General features: G+C 35.6%; 1 protein-coding gene across 2 annotated transcripts in view; it reads right to left on the bottom strand.

The window, feature by feature from the left end:
• Window positions 1-776: 776 nt before the first annotated feature.
• The window catches only part of LOC113237832 (lachesin-like), a 32,785-nt gene continuing 9,529 nt past the window's right edge, over window positions 777-24,032 (bottom strand). The window contains exons 2-11 of one of the 2 annotated variants that reach the window (XM_026474517.1): window positions 14,052-14,155; window positions 10,292-10,499; window positions 9,857-10,012; window positions 8,843-8,971; window positions 5,107-5,244; window positions 2,921-3,070; window positions 2,579-2,647; window positions 1,775-1,861; window positions 1,509-1,627; window positions 777-804 (exon numbers count right to left, since the gene is read on the bottom strand). In XM_026474517.1, the coding sequence (XP_026330302.1) occupies window positions 1,542-1,627; window positions 1,775-1,861; window positions 2,579-2,647; window positions 2,921-3,070; window positions 5,107-5,244; window positions 8,843-8,971; window positions 9,857-10,012; window positions 10,292-10,499; window positions 14,052-14,155 (1,127 nt within the window). In that variant the 3' untranslated portion in view covers window positions 777-804; window positions 1,509-1,541. Of the gene's footprint in view, window positions 805-1,386; window positions 1,628-1,774; window positions 1,862-2,578; window positions 2,648-2,920; window positions 3,071-5,106; window positions 5,245-8,842; window positions 8,972-9,856; window positions 10,013-10,291; window positions 10,500-14,051; window positions 14,156-24,032 lie in introns of those variants that run through there. The other variant, XM_026474516.1, reaches the window with a different exon arrangement.

The following is a 24,032-nucleotide window of genomic DNA, read 5'->3' on the forward strand; positions in this document are numbered from 1 at the left end:
TGTCTAATGTGTCTATTTATTTATGGACGAAATGTGACCTCATAGTATTCTATACGTAACGTGCGTTTCACATTTCTATTCATCATATTGTGTGTACGGTAAAATGCTTAATCAAAGATCTTATAAATAAAAAAAAAATACCAAAAAATCGTTTATTTAATAACTTTACATAAATAGTTAAATGCGAGGATAGTTTATTTAATTTTCATACATTTCAAAACGGAAATTACCACTTCCAAAAGTCGGGGCAATTTTAGGTCAAATGGGAGTTAACACAATATGTTTATCGCGAGGACGGGGGTTGAAACAGTAACAGCCAATACTACAGTGAGCCTTGGAAATAGGTTGTAATGAAACAACAAAACCCTATTGTTATTAAATAATATTTTTATCTTTTCTACAACAGAACCATTTAAAAGCCTGCCCTTATCTGGATAGAGTAATACTAGATTTGTATAGCTATTTATTTATATTACAAAGCACGCCGTATTGTCTTTATTGCAGATGATATTAAGATATTTACAACAGATGTTTTCTATATGTTAGTGGTAAAGTATATATAATCACTATAGTTAACATACAGATAAACCTATGATAAAAACTATACAAAGGGACGTGAAGATGTATCTAGTTTTAATTTTACCCATTGCAAAAATCAGACGTTACTTCTCGCAATTAAATTTCTAATTACGAGAAGTAATTAGAAATTTAATATATTTATGTAACAATTTTGTAACAAAAAACGAAAATTATGTTATATAGATTTTAAGACTTTCGTGGGTATTCACTAAATCATTATCACTAATATCAGGTTTCTTACCATACGGTATGACTTCTTTTTGTTTTCCCGATATTTCGGAACGGTTGCACGCTCCATGGCCAGTCAACCCGTGACCATGGAGCGTGCTACCGTTATAATATATAATAAAAAGAAGTCGTACCGTGGTAAGAAACCTGATATTAGTGATAATCATTTAGAAAATTATGTTATCTATTTAATATCAGGAACATAAATAAATACAACAAGTAGCTAGTTGGTAAGCAATTTCTGATTGGTGACTAACTGTATAACAAGTGACTAATCAGATAACACCGCTGACGCTCACGTCGCGTGATCACTTAGCATTTTAAACACTATTACTTCAGCAGTTTAACAATTCCTAATGATTACTATTTACCTATCATTTAAACGTTCAGATATGGCACATTTATCATACAAAACTATCAGTCTTTCAATATCAAGGAAATAGTTCTAAATTATATTTACAATTCAGAAGAAAATTAATCTTCCACAAAAATATATTTGCGACTTATTAACTTAAATATCTATGAATGTCGAACTTATTACTATACATTTTTATCGGTAAAGATTTTCATTTTCATACGATGGAAAATAAAGATATGTAACAAAAAGGAACTGATATGTTTATCTATACAATTTACTTGATTATGTTAAGGTATCACTGCTAGGTTGTATCTCTTTTAGCACAATAATCTAATTGGCACTATGATATGCTACCGTTATGAGCGAAAACCGCGGGTCACCTGGCAAGAAGAGCTGCGATCGCAACGATGAGGGTAAACGCTCGTGCGCTCACGCAGCCCGAACTTTGAGTAGAGTCGAAATCTGCACGGGATTTTATTTTAAGTTTTAGAAGTGACCACACTATAGTGTAACAGGAGTCACGTTGTATTTATGAATAATATATCATTTAAACATCATTAATTAATTATAGTCAGTAATTGAAAAACTGAAACAACATGAAATACTTACAGCCGTCGGCTCCTTTCCATGGCTCTACTTCAGCGCCGTTGACTCTGTTATCGGCAGAACTGTCCGACAACGGTTTTTTATGTTTACCTGTTACAAATGTTAAAACGTATGAGGTAAAAACGTCTCAGCAAGAAAAAAAAACGGTTTCAGAAATGATTGCGTCATAAAACTTCACACATTTTGTTTAGGAGGCTATGAAAGTAGGCTTTCAAGTCTGAGCGTAATTTATGGCGCCATAAAGAATATAAAGGAAAGCCGAAATCTATAACAATAAGAGGTTACATTGGAAGTCAAAGCGCAAACAAAATCGCTTTTCCCACAATAATATTACTAACGACCCAATTGTACGGAAGCATTGAGCCGTGGCGGTGAAACCAATAAATACAAAATCCACCATCGACCTTTCGCTCCACGCCACCGCCGCCGCTCCAAGAGCACGATGAATGTATAAAAGGCACGTGGGACTTAACTTTGACTCCCATTGCCTTTCTAATCGCGGTTTACATTGCAATATTGAATTCCCAAATTTTCCTCAGGCAACGGCGTAAGGAAAATCAACGCAAACAGGAGAATTTATCATGAAAAATTAATCCAGAAATTGCGAAGTTGATCGCCCCTAGAAGGGTTTCATTAGAAAGTTTGAGGCTGTTTCGGCATTAATTATTTACACACCTAAATCATTTTGGGGGCACCAATCGAAGTGGTGCCAATTTCCTTTTAAAGTGTGATTATTCTGAGTTTTGCGTTTATATTGCGATTTGCATGGAAATATTTATATACCCAGTACTTAATGCGAGTACTTACTTCTTCTCTTTGTAGCGAACGTTGGGACGTTGTTGTCTGTAGTACTTATGGTTGAGGGGGCTGGTATTTCTGTTGAAAATAATAAATAATTGACATAAATAGTAAATATTTTCTTCTAAAAAATGAATTAGGGTATCATTAAATTGTCACAGGAAAGAGATGAAGGGGACATCGAAGGTAGTAGCATTAACTGTACAAACAAGGAAGTTTGTGTTGTGTAGGGTTACCGAGAGGTTGTCAAAGAGGAAATATAAAAAAAAATGCGAAAGGTGCCAGTGCTAAATCTTAAAAGATTGGCGTTGAACAAAGATAAAATCACAATATTCATTTCATGTTTCATACCATCAAGTCGTATAAGTCCGTCAGTTTCCCCGAGAGAGTTCTTGGCAACGCAGCGATACGAGGAGAAATCTCTGGACGACACTTTGCGTATGGTCAGCATCATTTTGCGGCTGTAGCCGTCGTCACTGAATGACGTTATGTATTTGTTACCTGTTAACGATTATTATTTGACTTAATAAAGGTAAAGATAAATTTATTTTAATATAACTTAATCTAATACAATATAATTAAAACAAATTTAAATAAAGCTTTTATATTATTAAAATAAGCATTAAGAAGGGAATCTAAATGATACATTCTTCATAGTAAAGCTATACATTTTTTATATAATATACCAATATAGCGGATCCTGGTTATATGATTTGAGATGATGATTAGAGACAGCATTTTAAGCGATAAACAAAATCGTGAATTGATTAGTTTTAAAGCAAAATTTAATTTAATTGTATTTATTTAACACCCCGAATATCACATGTATTCGGGGTGTTAAATAAATACATCTGAAATTTCATGGGGTGAATTTATTTTGGAGGCTCAATTTATATTGCCGAGGAACGGAATGGAAGTGAGTTTTTGTACCGAGATTCTACATAGTATAATGAACTTCATGACAAATGTGTAACATACAAACTACAAGTATATACGTTAGCTGCGGGAATTCCTGAGACTGCGCGAGAATTCTCCGGAACACGCGCGACCTGCTTACGTAATTGACATAAAGTACATTGTGCTATGTACATATTTTGTTACAAAAAATTAGGTCTGCGGTAATGTCATTTGAGCCATAATGGAGATAGGCAGCAGCATTTGCCTGTCGTTTCTCAAGTACGTTACATGACAATGACATTATTTCTAAAGTCTATGTTTAATAGTAAGTAGAAGTGGTCTGCCACAGAGTACGTGTTGAATAAAACTATAATCTCAGTATAGAGTACTGAAAAAACGACCTCAAACATTCGTGGAATTACATCTATTTGCCAAGTTTTATTGAAATCGGTTACCGGAAAGTGCGTGAAACCGGATTCATCCCTTAGTTTGCCCTTAGAGGTGGAATACTTTCTTCAAATGTAAGTAGGACTACTGCTGAGGTACCCTCTTTCTAACAAAAAAGAATGATCAACATTTACGTACAAAAAATATAGACAAATTAAGAACCTCTTCCTTTTTTGAAATCGGTTAAAACATATACGAATGAACGATTGTTGAAACACAAATTAATCAAATAGTGCTTTTAACTCAAATTGCAAAGAACGTAATTTGCTCATTTCAATCAGCTTAACCAATGAAAAGATCCTATGAGATTAAATCTCCAAAAACAATTCAAACTATTTTAATTTGTTTCTGTAATGAAATGTGTTAAAGTTTAAAAGTGCATAATGCAAGTGTAAATTACATAATATTATTAAATAATAATTATTGTAGAACATTTTGACATGAGTACCTGCTACAGGTTCACGAGTACGTCAAGCTTGACACTTAATACTTAAATCCAACTCTATGCTGCTTACGATAAAAACGGTCCAAAGTACAAAGTGTCAAGCTTGATGTGCTCTTGACTGTACAAATATATTTTATTACACGCGCAAGAGTTGTGTTTTTATTAAAACAAGTGTTTTATTATACAGTTTCCAACGAAAGTAATAATAACCACTGTAAAAACCGTTATTGCACTTTTCATACACAGGTTATGAGCACAAAATTTACGTCTAAAGTAAACTCACTCCAATCTCTATGCCTAGGTAACCGCCGCAGAAAGGTAATAAAACCAGAAGTGCTACATTGCGCGCGTCGCATGCATAACAAACAAAACTTTTTAGAGCATGCTATTTACATTCAGCTATTTCCTGGCTTGCGTAGCTTAATATTGGAACTATTTTAGGACACTTAAAGGCCGTTATGGAGCCATGAAGTGGTAAAATATTGTTTACAATGTTTTTATACGTCATATTTTTTTTAATATAACGCGATATATATTTAAACAAATCGAGTTGTCTATAATTTTAATGATTTTTATGAAATACGGTGAGTACAAACATCGTTTAAAAGTACCGCACCGTTAAGGATGACAAAGGTCAAACGAGAATAACAATATCCAGCACGACTATAAATTACATTCAACTATTTAGGTAAATTTTGAACGCAGTTTGATTAAATCCTGGAAGTTTGAGTAGTATCTAAATTCTCACCGGAAATGATCATGTCTCCGCGGTCGGTTGTCCAGTAGTTGATGGAGGAGGGGTACGCCTCCGTGTGGCACTCTAGCGTCACGTCCTGTCCAATATACGCACCCTCCAGCTGGTTCGGAATTGACAGCATCGGTGGAACTGTTATAAAAATACCCAAGTGTAGGAAATATCCAAGCGATAGATACTTTAAACACACTGTTTTTCTAAATTATTTTTCAGTCAAAGAATAGGTTTCCAAGATTGAATACAAGATACAAATAGTAAAATAGAGGTACAGTTATATATATTTAAAATAAAGAACTCAATATGGTTACATACAGTTTTACGTAAATCTAACGTAACCTTGTGTTAAGTAACTTGGTTCGAAACATACTTCCAGTGTCAATATTTAAATTAATCCAAAATCAAGATTAACTATGGAAAGTATGTAGAGCGCAAAGAGAACTCTGCTGTATAACATTCAGAGCATTATCATATAATTTGCCTTCAGCATAATGAAAACTGACAATGAATTCACAGCGAGACTTCGTTGGTTAATCGAGTGAAAGTTACGTGAACATTTTCACGTATCTTAGAAGAAACGAAAAGAAGGACTGCTTAGACACCACGCGACAACATTTTGAATATAGGCACTCATTTCAAGAACATCCATTAGAAACTAAATTTGGTAAAGGGTAAGCACGATTACGTAAAGGGTATTTTCGTAAAATTATTTAATTACGTTTGAAATGAGAAAATTTCAACTTTACTTATTATAGTTCGTGTTTTGTTGGATTCCGAATTACGGTCCATCTTCCTTATAAGAAGTGATGTTTTCATTATTCCTGAATTCCTGCATGGTTTATGAAGGGTCCCAGAGCAGTAAAGGCACTGAGATACGGAATGTGAATTAAGGGGAAGAAAATCGTCTCATTGGCTTTCTAGACGAGGTACGAGCGACGGGCCCGACGGGCGCAGCTCAAACAGATACTATCGCCATTATCGCGTCCGTGCCGTATTCACGTCAGCATAATGCTCTAATTGGCCGCAATTACGCCAGATCCGCCGGAAGGCGCTTTCAGGTAGAGACGCCGTGTCCTCGTAAATACTCGTTAACGACTGCCGCCCGAGAAAAATAATATTTCTGAACGCTGACTCTCGTCGAAAGAAAACGACGTGGAAATGCTCACGTACTTACAGAGAAAGAATTTGGGGCCAAGTTAACGGACCGAGCGAAATGTGCTGCCGTTTTTTTCTGTTCTGGGTGTGAAAGTGATATTGCTATAATTTACTACACGAGACGTCGAAACTTACTTCCAGTATATACGTTCCTATGAATATTAATGTCATAGTGAGAGGAATAACAAATATGCTTTTATTATTATTATGACAATTCAAAAATTGTAAAGCGTACTTTTTTTACTAAATTCGCCAAACAGCTGTGCAGTTTATTGGCGACATATGCACTCTTACTTGATTATACCTACTTTATTTTACAGTAACATCCATGGTTTCTATTAAAGACTTATTTGTACTTACTAAATATAGAGTTAATCACTTTTAACGAACTTAACGCATAGTTATTAAGCTCTTTGCATGAAATATTTCGTGAACACTACACGGTTGTGCATACTAATTAAATAAAGAGTTGCTTGGTACGCTTTTAGCTTACGTTTTACTACATATATTTGCGTAATTTTCTATCATCCCTTATCCAACCCATGTCGTTAAAAACCTTCTCAACTAAATACTAGTACATATGCCAAATGAGAACACTACTATGTGTGTTATTTGATTTCATGGCAATTTCACAATAATGCTAAAATTTTCAACGTTTAATTATGTTCTAAATTAGTGCAAGTACATGCTTACGTAAACACTCCTAATGGTCTCTGACAATAAATATATCATTGTGTATAACTTCCTTTGATTATACATTGTACAGTTTTTTTAACTATTATTGATAATATTACCCACGTGTCCATTATGTAAAATTATCTATTTTTTCTTGAATATTCAGGATAGAATTAAGATGCATTGTGCAGGATAGCAACAGCTGTTTGGAAATCACAAGCTTTATGGCCAAACTGTTGCCATGCTGGTCTGCCACGCAGAGGTCCCGGGTTCGATTCCCGGGCCGGGAGAAATATATGTATGGCCTATATTTATTTATCTCGTGAATTTGGGCGTAATTTGTGATGCTCTACAGGGTTTTCCTAGTGAGTGTGTGCGTTATTCTTATTATCAATTAAGTATGCGTGATATTCAATAAACTTAAGATTACAATTATTAAAGCGACATGTAGTTGTAAAGGTACCTAAGGCTTAGTGAAGAAAAACTTTCATAAATTTCTCACAGATGACCCTTTGGCAAAAAAGTCGCTAAAAACCAAAAGATCTGTAAGAAGCACAAAACTTCGTAAATTCTATGGTCTATTGGTTCGTTCCGTAGCTAAGTTGGGAGAGCGATGGCGTTCAGCAATATATTATAAAAAAATAATAGTCAATAAACTTAATATCAATAAAGTACTTATGTTTTTTTACCGGAATTGGACTAGCACAGGCTTCGCGTGTTCTGTGAAAAGAACTCAGTTGTACTGTTGCAGTCGAAGTTTGAAACATATGAAAGGCAATTTTGCAATGTTTCCTCGATACGAATTTCATGCTACATCATGCAATAATTCAAAGGAAATCAGGCAGAAAAGTTTCACAACACGTTGGTTGCTATTCAAATCTACTTGGCTACATGTGGATATTCACATTAGAAAGCTTTGTGAAAATATTGAATTCCGCCAGGCCGTGGATAAAATAAAGGATAAGGTTCGCAGATTATAGCGCTGTTGGGAGCTAGCGAAATTATTTTCATTCAGTATTCACATATTTCTAGTTTTTTGGTATGTTTAGATACTATTACAAATCACAAGTACAGTTTAATTGTATCAATTTCATAACCTTTTTATAAAAAAAAAACAAAGCTTGTGGAATCTTTTGTCTATTTCCTAAGTTTTCTTGAAATCGTTTAATGGAAAGTGGGTGAAATTTAGTAAACCTGATTCATCCCCTAATTTGCCACCCGTAGAGGTGGAATATTGTCTTCAAATTTGAATGGGACCACTATTGAGGTACCCCCTTTCCGACAAAAAATATTTCCATGATTCGAAATGTTTTCTTAAAATTAGTTTTGTTTGCATTCAATTTTTAAATTTTTTTTCATTCAATCATATCAATTAAGTCTGCCCGGGGGTGGGAACCTGGTTACCTGTGATACAGGTTTTCCTAGTTCAGGGACCAGCCTGCACAACCAGATTGTATTTTGATATTTTGTAAAGTATTTATTCGTACATGCACCGTTTGTGGAGAAAATAAATGATTTTTATTATTTATTATTATTATCAAAATCGGTCCATAAATATCGGAGTAATCGCGTAAACAAGCGTAGACAAAAAAATATAGTCGAATTGAGTACCTCCTCCTTTTTTCAAGTTAGTTAAAAAGTAAGGAATTAGCGTTTACATTTACAATTTTTTGCAAATAAAAGAAGATCAGTGCCTCTACCATGAGATTACAGTGACAGTTATCGCAAGCGACCGTGTAAAATTTTTGTAATCAAAATGTTGTTCCTTCTGGTAACCGCTAGAGATGCTGTACAATTTGCCATATAAAATTGTGAAGTAATTTACGCAGTCGCTAGAGACAACTGTCACAGTAAACTCGTGGTAGAGACACAGAATAGGTAAATAGAATAAAGGAAAACTCACATTGGACCATCAACACGACTCGCTTACTGATTGAAGGCGGCACACCGTTGGACGCTATACAAAGGTACGCGCCCATGTGGAGACGGGACACCTTTGAGATTGTCAAGTTCTCGCCGTCCACTACGTTCACTGCGAACAAATAAATTCCATTGGCTTCCACCTTCCGTCACCTATATTAAACATGATATCTACGGTACATTTCTGTACTCGTTGACTACACAACTCGTAAGTGAAGAGCCTCTTTTGTGAAAGTAGAAACGTCTGCTTGAATAGGCAAGAACGATGACAAATTGAATAAAAGCAGACTAGAGTCAAATTGTGTTATTGTTGCCTCAAAATGTTACACTCGAGCGAAAAATATATTCCATCGCTATTGCAAACGTTAATCCGATTGTTCTCTACGCGACCTCCTCAATTATCTTTTGTGCTTATCTTTTCTGCAGTAAAACAGTCTGCAATATGACTGACTCCCGCGTGTCGTTGTCGTCAATTCTGTGAAATTCGGGTTATTTCTTTTTTTTAGAATCACAATCAAGAGTCGGTAGAACGTAACAATATCTGGCGGCCTTCGATTATGTCATAAATAAACCACAGCTAAAGCAGCATCGTCGATCGAGTACCACCCGCGTCTGTTGATCCATTTACGTGATCTCCCAGCCTGCACTATCGCGCTCCTCATATTTTCCTTTTATTTCGTGGTTTCGTTTCTGTACAAGCACGCCAAAATAATGACCGTACAGGGCGAATATTTTGACCACATATTTATTACGAAAATCTGTATAATACGAGTGAGTTTTGATTGTACATGTTGTGCCCTTTTCAGCTTGAAATGGATGTTTTGTTCGTGCAATGTTGCGACCAGGTTACTCGGAAAATGTCCTATTATTGTTGCCGTAATATTAAAAGCTGCAGACATGTGTTTTGTAAGAAACGCTACTTACAATGTAGATAATGTGTTTCATGATTTGAAATAGGTGAAGCATTTCTTTGACTGTTTATTTCGTATTTACGTACCTAATTCGCCATTACAGTTGAATTCTTGTCCATCTTCTCTGCGCCACATGACGTAAGGTTCAGGATATCCTGTAGCTCGACAGAACATAGTGACGTTAGTACCCTCTCGCACTACCATGTCAGTCGAAGTCATGTTGTCGATGATGACAGGCGGCACTGTGAACAAGGAGTTTATTATACTTTTTATTTATTTAATATACATATATATACCGTATAAGGTTTATATATGTATGATTTTTAAATAAGGTCAAACTGAAAAACTTCTACTTCGTGTTTGCAAGAGCAAGTGTTAATGAAGAATGTATATGGTAGCGTTAATCTGACTCAAATCCTGTTGATGTTTGTTTGTTTCTTTGACATATACGTTCATAAATCTTCATTTCGTTTGACTTACTATACCTATTACGTGTTAGTATATGACGGCGTTTTACTAACCAACAACCTGTAGGTATCCTTTTCTTGAACGCATTGGGTCGGTGTTGACCTGGCACATATACCAGCCTCGATCAACTTCCTGCACATTCTTGATGTGCAGGTACCAAGACCGGTGGTCGTTATATGACAGGCTTATACGCGGATTTTGCGTTATTATATTGTGGTGGATACTCAAAATTGTCTGAGTGTCTACTCGCACCCACGCCACCTGTACAGGACAACAAAAGATTTAAATAACAATCCTATTTACAGATAATACGTAGTTACAATTAGAAATACGAGTGGAGTATAGAATCAAATGTTTGTTAAAAACTATTCTTTGGTAAACAGCTCGTCGACGTAGTTTCTCGGAAATGCACTATAAAATTTGTTTGTAGATTGCCATGATTGTTCAATAATAACTTTGGTACTTGTAGTAGGTATTTTTTATGATACAAGTGACTGGGCGATCAAAGCCGAGGTGGTAAACGACACGCCTGTCCATAGCAGTTGCAGTGCCGCTCAGAGCTATATTAAATCACAAAGATTTGAGGGGCACTTCCACTGTGTCCGTCACGTAGGTAAGGTGGCAGTATTTCCCTAAACGAATTCTTCCACAAGGAGTTCTACTGCTACTAAAAGATAGGTAGGTATTTTAGCCAATATTATTGTTATTGAAATTGAAAAACTGCTTCCATGGTCGAACGGTTATAATGCTGGGCTGCCATGCAGAGGTCCCAGCCTCTATTTACGGGCCGGGAGAAATATTTGTATGATCTAATTATTCATTCATCTCGTTAGTATGGGTGTAATTTGTGGTTATCAACCTATGTGTGTGTCCTTAGCACCCGCAATACATTCTTCATAACAAAATCATTAACAGCTTTGTAAAAACTTAGCTTTCAGCTCGTTCTGTTTAAATCCAAAGCCAGATTACACGACACTCCAATTTTGCTAACTAGCCGTCCTGCATGATTAATAACCTCAGAATCGTGCATTGCAAAGTGATATTAAGTTGGCTTGTTAAAAGTTTACCCCGTGCACTGCACCAATAAAGTTGTATGAAGTTGGAGGCACCATATCCGCTCATAGAATTACCCGGTATGCGCTCCAGCTCGTTCATCATGCGATGTGACGTGTGCCACTGGATGAAAGGTTGTTTGTTTCCTTAATTGATCGTGTTTGTTCGCGCTTAGTGCTAATATTGCGAACCACTAAACCTAGAAACTGTTACGGCTATTATCACTCATTATGGTAGTAGAATTTTTACCAATATATGTTACTAAAACATTTCTTTGTTTTCAATATTGCACTTTTTAATATGCTTAATAGAATGAAAAATGTTTGTAAATTGTGAGAATTTTCATTCAAGCATCTAAATCAAATTCATTTCAATATTTTTATTGTGAACATACAAAATGTATCGGTATTGGATTTCAATCGCGCTAAAAACTGTAGTTTGTGCATGCAATGCGTTTCGGATGGTGGAATTTTTATTATTTTACAACCGCGTTTGAACATTGCGTCACTGTCGGTCGGCATGCGGATTGGATTGGCAGACTATTGGGTACTGACTAGTCACGTGCGATGGACAGATTTGTTGAAATAATGAGCTGACACTTAAGCTCCAGTTGGGGACGATTTAAACGTAGTTTTGTGTGATACGACTTATAAAGCACATTATTCTTTTTTTTCTACAATTTTCATAACTGGTAATACATTTGTTACTACATTTCGGCGGCAATACAATTATTATTTGGTACTTGCACTTCCCTAAAAACATCTGGCAGGGTGAATTTCACAATATCCGCCAAATCTTAATCCTAATCCTATATGTATATTACAAAGAAAAACAACATTTCGTAACACTTTTATGGAAATTGCTGGTTTTTGTAAATACACGTGTTTTACGCATTTTATTTCATCTTAATTGAAACAATATTAGATACGAACGAAAGATAGAAAGATATGAACACATTCCGCTTTCCGCCGAAATTCTTTGTCTGGTTCTATTTATCGAGTTCTTAGGTTTTGTTAGGTTACCATAGGAAACGAAACTATTTTTCCGGATTTAAATCGCGTATATTTGTTTTTTCAAACAAACCGACGACGTTTCGAGCCCTTTACAGGTCCCATGGTCACGGTTGACAGTAAAAAATCCGGAAAAATAGTTTTATTTCCTATGGTTCTATTTATTTATTTTTATACATAATCAATGTATTCGTAATTTGTTTCAAATATCAAACAACTCCTTGACAGTAAACTGTTAAACTGGTTTGTGGTTAAAAATCCGCACATCAACACATACCTACCACATTCTTCATGATTCATACTATAAAAAGTACACTATAATGATACTATAAAAAGAACAGCTTTTCGAGCAACAGCATTGATAATATTTTTATTTAAATGGAAGCGTAAAATATTATTTTTTTAAACAACATAATGTTTCGATCTGTTTACAAGTCCCAGGGTCACGGTTTAATATTAGACATTACTGTTTGATGAGAAATACCGTCTCATTTGGAGAAAGAAAAGCAAATATACGCCATTATAAATTTTGAAAAAATAAATAAATGCCGTACACATTAATCGCCCAGCACTAGGGAAACCCTGTATCGCGGGTGCCACGGACACACACATAGATAACCAAAAATTACACCCAAACTCACGAGAAAAATAGACGTAATTATTTCTCCCAGCCCGGGAATCGAGCACCAAACCTCTGCGTGCATGCATAGCTATATATAGCATGGTAAGCGTTCGGCCACGTAGGCAGTTTGGTTTCATTTACAATATTACATCCACACTTAGGTTTTTATACCGTGGTAGCCTAATGGTTTGACCTACTGCCTCTCAAGCAGAAGGTCGTATGTTCAAATCCGAGTTCGCACCTCTGAGTTTCTCAGAATGTATGTGTGAAATTTAATTTGAAATTTATCATGATTCACCGAAAAGGGTGATGGAAAACATCGTGATGAAACCTGCACGTTGAAGAAGGTTCACAACCCTCGGAAAACGTGTGAAGTCTCCAACCCGCATTGGGCCAGCGTGGCGGACTATGGCCTAAATCCTCGTCTGAAAGGAGACCCGTGCCCAGCAGTGGGACATATAAATGGGTTGATGATGATGATGACTTAGGTTTTTGGTAGCAGTAGAGCTCTTTGCGAAAGAGTTCGTTCTGGGAAGTACTGCCCCCTTGTCCTTAATCAAGCCATCTATACGTCCTACCGCTGAGCACGGGCCTCCTCTCAGGCGAAGGTTTAGACCATAGTCCGCCAAGTTCGCCCACTGCGGGTTGGCGACTTCACGCGTTTTCCGAGGGTTGTGAACCTTCTTCGACGTACAGGTTTCATCACGTTTTCCTTCACCGGCAAGCTCATGGTAAATTTCAAATTAAATTTCGTACATACATTCCGAAAAACTCAGAGGTGCGACTCCGGATTCGAACCCATGGCCTCTGCTTGAGAGGTGGTAGGTCTAACCGTTAAATGTATCGATCGATTTTTTAAGTGTTCGCGATTGGTACACGTTGGAAATGAAACTCTTAATAAAATTGGAAGTAAATTAATTTGCTACTCCGCGAAACCAGTGAAGTGAAGTGAAGTTAAATCGTGCAAAATCGTGCATGTGTTGAATATTTTTTCATGCAGTTAATTATCCCACACTCCTTCCGTATAAAATTAATAAAATAAATCCCTACTGACCCTTACATCACGTATAAAAAGAAACTTCCAAGTTGTAAACTATTGAGTATGAAAAAACCGCTTTAAATACTCGCCTTGTACCCACGCAAGTCTTCAACGACACAGGCAAGCAGTGCGTCGCGACCCACCGTTACAGTGACATTCGGGACGGGCTCTACGAACCTCGGGAACAGTGACTCTGTAACAACATGAAACACTTAATCCGATTTAACAACAACGCTGCCCTCCTTGTCAAAATTAACGCATTTGCATTTTGGTAACTTTCGAGATATTGGCACCTTAAGTTGTTTTTTATTTGAAAAATGTCAATTGCGTTGATTTTGCTTAACAGTAAAATTGATAATAAACAAGATATTAAAAAAACCGCTTATAGAGGTTTGTAGATCTCGTTTCGCTGATTCCAGATGTCCCTGATTTGATGAAATCAAATAATGTCGTAACTCAAAATCGGTGAATTGAGAAAACATAATTTGAAATAATTTTTAATACAAAAATCGAACACTTAAAAATATTCCTTCGATCCGGTCGGATGCGAACCGACGTCTCCTTACAAACCGTGCCTCTCTAGCCATAGCTGGTAGCAATAAAGGTGTCTAACTGGGTGACGAAATAGTCTCATAGATTTCTCATAGATGGCGCTACGGCTAAAAGTAGTTCAAAACTATTTGGGTTGTCGGATATTAGTATTTACAAAGTTCAGACAATAAGCACATATAAAAATTCGTGAGGTTTTCTGGTTCTGGTTGGCAATAAGATCAATTCAGTTTTTTTTTTAATTTTCAAATCTCTACTCGTGTTTTCTCAATGTCACAATTTTGGGTTACGACAGTATTTGGGTTCATTTGCGATATGTTAACAACTAAATTTCGCTAAATATGTCAATTACTTTAGCCATGATAAGGAGGTCAGAATGTTTCACATACTATAAACTGACGCAGATACAGTTCATGAACCATAGTTGGCAAAATACCAGGGGTTTGGCCGTTATTGAAAACTTTTTTATGATACCAAATGACGGGGAGACAAGTCGTACACGGGAAACGTCTGTTCATAACAGTTGCAGATTCTAAGGGGCAATGCCACTGCGCCCGTAATCCTGAGGCATAAGTTGCCAAGTCCCATGTGCCTGTAATTTCACCAGCGCCTTTCTCCTTCAAAATTGGAACGCAGTAGTGCTCACATTACTGACTCACATCAAAGACATTGAAAAGTCCCATGTATCTGTAATTGGTAACTGCCTCCGTGGCCTAACTGTTATCATGCTAGACTACCACGCAGAGGTCCCAGGTTCGATTCCCGGGCCGGGAGAAATATTTGTATGGCACACATTTATTTATCTCGTGAGTTTGGATGTAATTTGTGGTTGTCTATGTGTGTGTCCTTGGCACCCGCGGTACAGGGTTTCCCTTGTGCAGACTATGAGTGTGTGAGTTATTATTTGTTATTGTTATTTTACCAGCACACTAACCCTTCAAAACTAGAACGCAATAATGCTTACATTACTGCTTGGCGGCAGAAATGGAAAAGGTGGCAGTACTTCCTTGGACAAACTCCTTCACAAGCAGCTCTTCTCCTACTGATTTAATTGAAAACTAATTTAATTATCATTAAAAATACTGATTAAATAGACATAAATTGATGATTGAAAGTGTAAAGCGTTTAAAACAAACAGCAATATTTCTTTACTAATAATAAATTTATTCGTTTACAAATAAACGTTAGAAGGTATAAAATGTACACAATAAAAAGTACAGTAAAAATCAAAACATAACAACAGTTGGTACTTAAAAAAAGAAAAGTTGAGCATTAAGTATCATCAACATTCCAGCGTCACAAAGATACAATCTGTGTTATTTTATACGGACATGACAAAAGAATATTCAACAATTGTTTGTAAGATAAATTTTAAGAAGCAGTAGAACTCTTTGTGAAAGAGTTCGTCCAGGGAAGTACTGTCGCCTTAAATATTTTTGCCGTTAAGCAGTAATGTGAGCATTTCTGCGTACCATTTTTGCTGGTGAAATTACAAGAACTTGTCGACTTATGTCTAGAGCATAGTCTCCCAAAGTGGTCCCTATCGCCGCTCCGTGGGTGTTGAAGTCCTAGGGTAGGGGCCTCGGAAGCAATTGACAGGCGTTGATGCTGTCCAGGAGGTGCTACCGTATTAAAACAAAATGAATTATCTATGTAAGCTACATTACTATGTGGGGCACACTATAAGTTTCAGGAATGAATAAGAAAAAATACTTTAAATGGTCAGAAATGAATATATAGTTTCTCAAAATATTCTCCGTTAGTGTTAATCCACTTTTTTATACGAAATAAACAATTTTGAAAACGTTTATGCCACTCCTCCGCGACAATCTCTGAAACTTATTTTTCATAATGTTCGACATCTTCAGGTGATGAAAATCGTTGACCGCGTAACTGGTTTTTAATTTTTGGAAATAAATAAAAGTGACAAGGTGACGCGATCCATTTTTTGAGTCTCAATCAAATTGTGTGGGATCCACTGAGAGCACAGCTTTTTCACGCCCAAATGTTTGTGTAGTAATGATTGCATTTGATTCATGTCTATGCCTAAAGATGCCCGAGTCTCATGGTATATCACATGCCTGTCTGTTTTGATCATATGGCGCACAACATCGATGTTGTTGTCGTTCGAGCGACCATCACGAAATTCGTCAATGAGATTCACAGGACCGCGTTTGAATTTTGCAAACTAGCTACAAATAGTCGTCTTGCATGGTGCTTCATCGCCAAAAGCAGTTTGAAGCCGAGCGAAGCTCGGCTGAGCTGTTAACTTGCACTAAAATTCGTAGAAAATAAATATTAATAATAAATATTGCTTGTGTAAGAGGCCAGTTCCGGAAACTTATAGTGCGCCCTATGTATACTCGCATATATTTTTTTTCCTTGTGATTTTTTGTATTTAGTTAATATAACAAATATGTGTTTTCAATTATTTTTTGTGGTAGTGGGCGTTGAATTTTTTTAGTAATAGTCTAGAGTGTGTGTTTTAACTACAAACCTAACCTAAACTCACAGGTGGAGGTCGAATCACCTAGCAACTGCAAACAAATTCGGTTCAGGCAGCTTTGTCATATATTAACCTAACTAGGAAATGCAAACAAATTCGGTTCATTCACCGTTGTACCTAAACACCATTGGAATTATATTAGTTTTTTTTCATACATACACATTCATCATTATACTCAGTGAATGTTATATCTGAAGTGTTTATATAAAATGAACAATATGCCATCAGTATATTAGATTGAAAGTTGTTATATCAATCGTCTATTATACCCAGTGACCTTTATATCATGTAAGAATATGTCAAATGTCTGTATACCATAAATTAATTATATCTGTTGAGCGTTATATCCACTAAAAATATGTCATTTGTTATTATATATTACGAATCGCACCCGATTATTTTATTAATATAAAGCATCCATTCTTCATCACCAATAATCATGCAATCTGAACCTTCTTGAATTTTGTGCCCTTCATTATGATAGTACAATCCTAACGCGTGTTGCAGTTTGGGCAATTCGTGAGACAATTTTTTTATACTAACTTGACGCAAATTGCAGTGTTGTGAGTAGTTACAATAAATTACTTAGTGGGTTACAGTTCACCAGGATAACATTCATAATAGGCAAACCAAAATTGCAATTAAGCATATCCGATTTCAAAATGAACGCAGAATCCATTTCGCCAAAATTTTAAATTTCGAAGCTTTTTATTTGTAATACGTTTCTAATCTGAATCACATACTTTATTTCAAAACGGTGAGAACTTTGAAACGGTAATTTCACACTTTTGCTTCTAATATTTATAGTAAACGAACTGAAGCTTTCCTTGAATCAAATCGTCTTTGTATATTGTTTTATGGAGAGTAGACTGCACTACCGAAATCAAATCAATTTATCGTTTATTAAATCGATCGTGCTGGGAATTAAACTTGTCCGGTGCAGTCTGTAGTCTAGCCAAGTTTCCAGTTGAGAACTTTATTGATTAGCGCGACATTGTCATCCACTGCAGAAAGCGACGTCCTTTAGTATAGTGATGTCAAGGTTTGAAACAATTATTATAAAATTATGTCTTCATCATTGCATTAATCAAGAGAAGGCTGTAATAATAAAGCCTGGTATTATGATCTTTTAAAAAAGAATGCAAGGTCCAGGCAATTCTTTTTACGTCCAAAAACTGACTGGACAAAATTCGTATTACGACATACATATTTTTCGCCGACTTCTTGCTGGTTATTTTGTCTATGACTGGGACTTGACTAGCTCGTGCTTTTTAATGTAACGTTCAAAAACATGGATGAATATTTATCGGTAAGTTCGGTGTTACAGTTTGTCACTTAGTTTAAGTGAAAAATAATAGATACGTTTTATCCGCTCACGCGATTCATGCGTCTCTGGAAGCATACCACACCTAGAGGTGCCGGTGATGATTTTATACCGATTTATCGGATATGTAAGTTGTTATAACTTACGTAAAAGAACTAATACTAATTGCTATTTCGGTAACTACTCTAGCAAACCATAAAGTTTTTAATGCCTGGGTCTGTCATTTAAAAAAAATAAACAACTTCAAAAATACGTCACGACAATCGTGTGTGTTATTGTTTGGGCTGGTGATGTCGCTGTTTATTTATTGAAAACATACCGTAAGTTGCGTTTTTTAAGTTTACCCTGAATATAAATGTTTATAAACTATACTTTAAGGAGTAATTTTGTGGTAAACATTAGATAGAACCACTCAAACGGAATATTATCATATTTACCCAAGTACACCAAAAATTTCATTAGTGCTTTTTAAGTGCACGACTTGCGGTGTATTACTGCATTTTATTTGAGATGTTTTTGTTGTAGTATGGACGGTTTTATTTAGCAATGCAGAATAATAATTTTTATTTTTAAAAACTTGTATTTAAACTGAATCCTTTTCTAATTTGCGAAACCAAATAGCCGCCATTTTGCGGTAGGATGAGCGCATCGCGTGAGCGGTTATTCATGTACGAAAGTAAATAAATAAATACACTATATAATAATAATAAACACACTATATAATATAATCAATACACTACATGTTCATTTTTGTAAATAAGAAAAAAGCGCAAATTAAATTTCCGAACGACGTCAAACGTCGACGAAATTCCGCGGGTAAATTTTTACTTTAAGTATAAATTAAATTGTAAGAAATTATACTTGACTTTAGTGAGAAATAGTCTTAGTCTTAACTAGTAAATCGATAGATTTTGTAGGCCTCGACATGTGCGGTTTAAGTTCATCGCCAAGATTGTGGACCATATCTTTGCTAAGCCGGTATCTTTTCGGTATCACTACGATCTCGCAGTTGTCTTCTTTGGATTTTTTCCATATTATTATCGTGAAGCACCACTTTCGAGATACTCAAACATTTCATATACATCACACGTGACGAGACGATTGCCTAAAAATATATAAACTCAAAATTATAATAAATATTATACAATTATGCACAAAACAATTCAATAAAAGCTACACAAAGACACTGGTAAACTGAATGGTTTATTGCTGTTACTTTTTGACAGATCGAATGTGAACAAAATGTCAAAATATCGTTTTGTAATACGATATTGCCAGCCAAACTTCGGGCAGAAGACAAGCTAGTGTCACCTGACTGCTGACTGGCTAGTATTACCAGTTCATAATAGGAAATTACAAGGTAGTTTAGTATAATATTGTTCTCTTGGAAGAATGAAAAGAGTGTTACTCTAAAAAGTAATGGTAAAAATTCTTTTCACTTGTCTATAATTAGCCTTTTTAAATAGGAAATGTAAATTTTGTAGCTAATTTTAACACTTATAATCTTTATGCTACAATTAAACACCTTTGCCTTGTCCATCATGATATGTAGAAATTATGTTCTAACTTTAAAAACTTCAAAACCATTTTCAATTTTTCAAAAGAGATTGTGAATGATTTTTGTAAGTTTACCCTAAAAGTTATGTTTTTTTTTGTTTTTGCAAGCGAATATACGTATGAACAAGCCTAAAAGTTGCAGGTTTACTTGTTAATGCGACACACATGTCGCTATGAGCGATGCTCCAACAATCTATTTAGGCTAAACAACCTGAGACACGGAAAAATATCCGTGAATGATTGATGAGTGAGAACGGGAATAGAACAAATCCATCCCGCTCCCATCAATCTTGTACCGCACGCCCCTGTACGCGACGTTCTCTAATGAAAGAAGAGCTTACTGAGCACATATAAACAATCGGAAAATGTTGTTTCTAATATCCCGAGAAAGATATATGGATTGCAGAGTGATTCTTTTAACCCTGCGGGTTTTGTTAAATCCAGGATAGTTGATTCGTTAAGCTTGAATTCCTATTTCGATTAACCTATAATAAGAAATCTAAACATAATTACATCGCTAAATAGGAAATGAAACTATTATTTCGGATCTAAATTATATTTGTTTTTTCAAACAAAACAATGTTGCGGGCCCTTTACGTGACCAGTAAACAAATATATGCGATTTAGATCCAAAGAAATAGTTTCAATTTACATCTAACAATCGCTAAAACCTAAGAACTCGATACATCGCTCAAATTAAAAGTGAAAATCAACTAGAAATTGGTCAGTAGCAAAATGGCATAACTATAAAAAACTTCAACGGTTAATTAATATTGATCAAAATTACCTACAAACAATAAATTAATTATACAAATAGGTAGTACTTTCTTAAAAACAATCAGAGTAAAAAACATAATACACGTTTTAGCCGATTAATATTATTGTGTCAATAATCACGAAAAGAGCGAAGGACATCGTTGACGAACGCCATTAAACACAAAGAGAACCAAACTAAAGTAAATTTTAAGACAATCTTTATAATAGTTTTTGAATAGACAAAGGAAAATCACAATTGTTATATTCAGCTATAGTTCTCGATGAAAATTGGTATATGGGAGATATTTAATCCGGGATGTAGAGCTCTCACGGGAGAGCTTAATGCCCTAGCTTAATGCCTTGGGCGGAAAGCTATTTGTCATAGTTTTTGTTGGTACGCTATAATAAGTAACTAGTTGATGACAGCATATGCAGCGGGAAAAACATAAAGTATTGTTTATTTTTTCTTAATTCACAATAAATTAGTTCTACATTACATATGCGTTCGAAATTTGGCTAAGAGAAATGTTGAGCGTCTTAACCTAAATATATTTAATACGAAGAAGCGAATTTAGGAAATAAATAATAATATAAAAAAGAAATCAAAAGGCAAAAAGTAGAAGAAGATTTTTACTGCTACTGATAATCGTGAATTCAATATATTGTGCTTTAAAATTAACGGAATAATACTTTAGACTGTAAACTATCATAAATCCACGTTTGTATGTAGATGTACGTTTAGATGCATACAGTTACTTAGCGTAACACTGACTCACCACAACTCTGTCAACTCATGTAGTAAATGAATATTACTATGACGTCATCAATACGTAATCACGTCAAAGATCGTAGTCCATAAATCTTCAGTAGTGTTCCATAACAAGTAATCCCTTTAAAGCAGGGTTCCATCGCTTTAATTAACGCTAGCTGCAGTAACGAGTTAATAATGTAGGCGTTACGGTGTTGATGAGACAACGAGATTACGGCCACTAGAAATATGATTACGGGCCGCTCATCAGGCCGTAAGTGTTTACGGATGCACGTGACGGCCCCGGTTCTCCGGAACGCCGGTTCTGCCCATTCTCCGCCGGGTGGACACCCTTTGCTACACAACCCGCGTATTTACCTAATTGGCACAGTCCAGTTTGCTGTGACAAAAGTCCGTGTGGTCTGACCAAATTAGATTTCCTGTTCGCACGTCGTACGCGCACCGTGCATTTGCTAAGGCAATGTAAGTGTAACCGTAAATTTACTTTGTTGTGATTGCAAAATATTATTTAAAAATAAGAAAAGATATTTTTCGATTTGTTAAGAATAGCGAAAACAAATAAAAATTTGGTACAAACCCCTTATAATATAGGTCGGTAAATTTTCTTTTACCATCATGTTACTAATTTGGGTACATAGTAGATTAATTACTGTGTTTTAAAATGGCAATTATATCTTTAAACGGAATATCATAAAACGAAAGATTTTAATTAGGAAGTTGGCGTGAGAAAACCAACATACACTTTATTTGAGAATGAGGAAAATTAATAAAAATGAATGGTTTGTTTTATGTTTCTGTACGAGTTTTGTTGTACAACAATATAACCATTTTTACTACGCTATTATAGAGCCAGTGTGAAGTTTATTGTATAGAATGTCTACGAACAAGGCGGTCCTAGGTACCTATGAATTGTTCAAAACGTAAAGTTCCTTCAACGAGTTTTAAAATTGAATTACTCGCATTCAATACGAAAATTGGGTTCTAAAAATAAAACCTATTCCAGCAAATTCGAATCGTTCGAGACTCATGCGGCTTACGACGGGCGCGCCAGCATTCATGACTATCGATTTTATGCAAAATGCAACAAGATTCACTTGGACGAGTAGAGCTGTACGTACTTTGCAGTGGTACCTATACAGCAATTACATTGGCGCTATCGACGTTTGTAAATGGTTGTGAACAAGCTCGGCGCGGGCGGTGGCAGTGGGTGCGGTGGCGGCATGTGGGCCCCATTCAGTGAAATTGAGAGAATTGCTCGTCGTGTATAAACATGAAACACAATTAGCGGTTAGGTCTTGGATGCGGCGCGCACGAGAGCCCGACCCACCCATAATAAGATGTTGATAAAGCCAATTTACCCCGGATTCGATATCTCCACGGTTTATTATCAGTTCGGTCCAATTTTAGTTTAATGCATCGGTTCTATTGTAAACAAACAACTAATGCAAATTAGTTAAGTAATTTGAACTTTGTATTGGTATATATTTAACACAAAACCCTTTTGTGTCTTCAAGTTAGTTTAAATTTTATTAATGTCAATTTTAGTCCTCAAATGAGATTAGCGTTTTTAATAAATTAAAAATATAGTCTTAACTTTTTTATGTCTATTACAAAGCAAGGAAGGTTATCAAAGAAATAATTTTGTACCGAATACCATGTCACTAAAGTAAGAACTTATTTTAAAATTAATATAAACCTGAAAGTAGAACCTTTTGTATAAAATATTCACGTCGGCTAAGTAGAAATGTTTGGGAATTGAATTAAATTAGCCTTGTTCCAGATTAGGCGTACTGAAATCCGTATACAACATCCTTATTACCGTGAAATTGCACGCATTAGCACGTACCACGATAATTCTCAGTTTAAACTACCTTCAATTTGTTCTCAGCGGTTTGTTTATCGAATAACACTCAACAAGCACCTTCTACGGCGTAGCATCAATCTTTGCTACTACCTGTATTATCAGCATGTACGATGTAGGTTGTCAGTAAACTGAAATAAAAACAATATTAGAGACCAAATGTTGCAGAGGAAATGGTTAGAGTCCATACGACGGTTATAAAAATATCTGGATGAAAGGCTGGCGTTATATTGCAGTTATAAATCAGTTGGGCGACAGTTGCGCATGGTGACGGCGACGGCGACGACGCGTGGCGTGTGGCACTGGCATGCCGTGTGGTGCCACCTCGTGTCGCGATACGCCCAATCAGATGCATAAATATTCCTAGTTAAACATCACGTACCGTCTAGTGTGACATTTTTTATATAAAACAAAGGAATTTACAGTATAAATCAATACACTCACATTGTTTAGGTTATACCTGAGGCACTAATTAAGTTAATTAATTAATGAAAGTAACTAACATTTAAAGCCAAGGCCAACTTTATTTTACCCCCTCCTCCTTAATTTCCTAAGCAGACAACTTTCTTAAGAACAATTTGTAATTGTACTTAAGAAACTGATCTTATAGTAACTTACGCTAATTTATTGAGGATGAGTTAACTACGTCCATCGTTTAGGGATTTGGTTTCATTATATTGTATTTTAACATCATATTCTATTTCTAATAATACATTTCATGAAAATTATGAAATTTCATAAAATAGAT

This window comes from Hyposmocoma kahamanoa, unplaced genomic scaffold (assembly GCF_003589595.1).
Source record: "Hyposmocoma kahamanoa isolate Upper Pololo Valley unplaced genomic scaffold, ASM358959v1 94, whole genome shotgun sequence".
Classification (NCBI taxonomy): Eukaryota; Metazoa; Arthropoda; class Insecta; order Lepidoptera; family Cosmopterigidae; genus Hyposmocoma; species Hyposmocoma kahamanoa.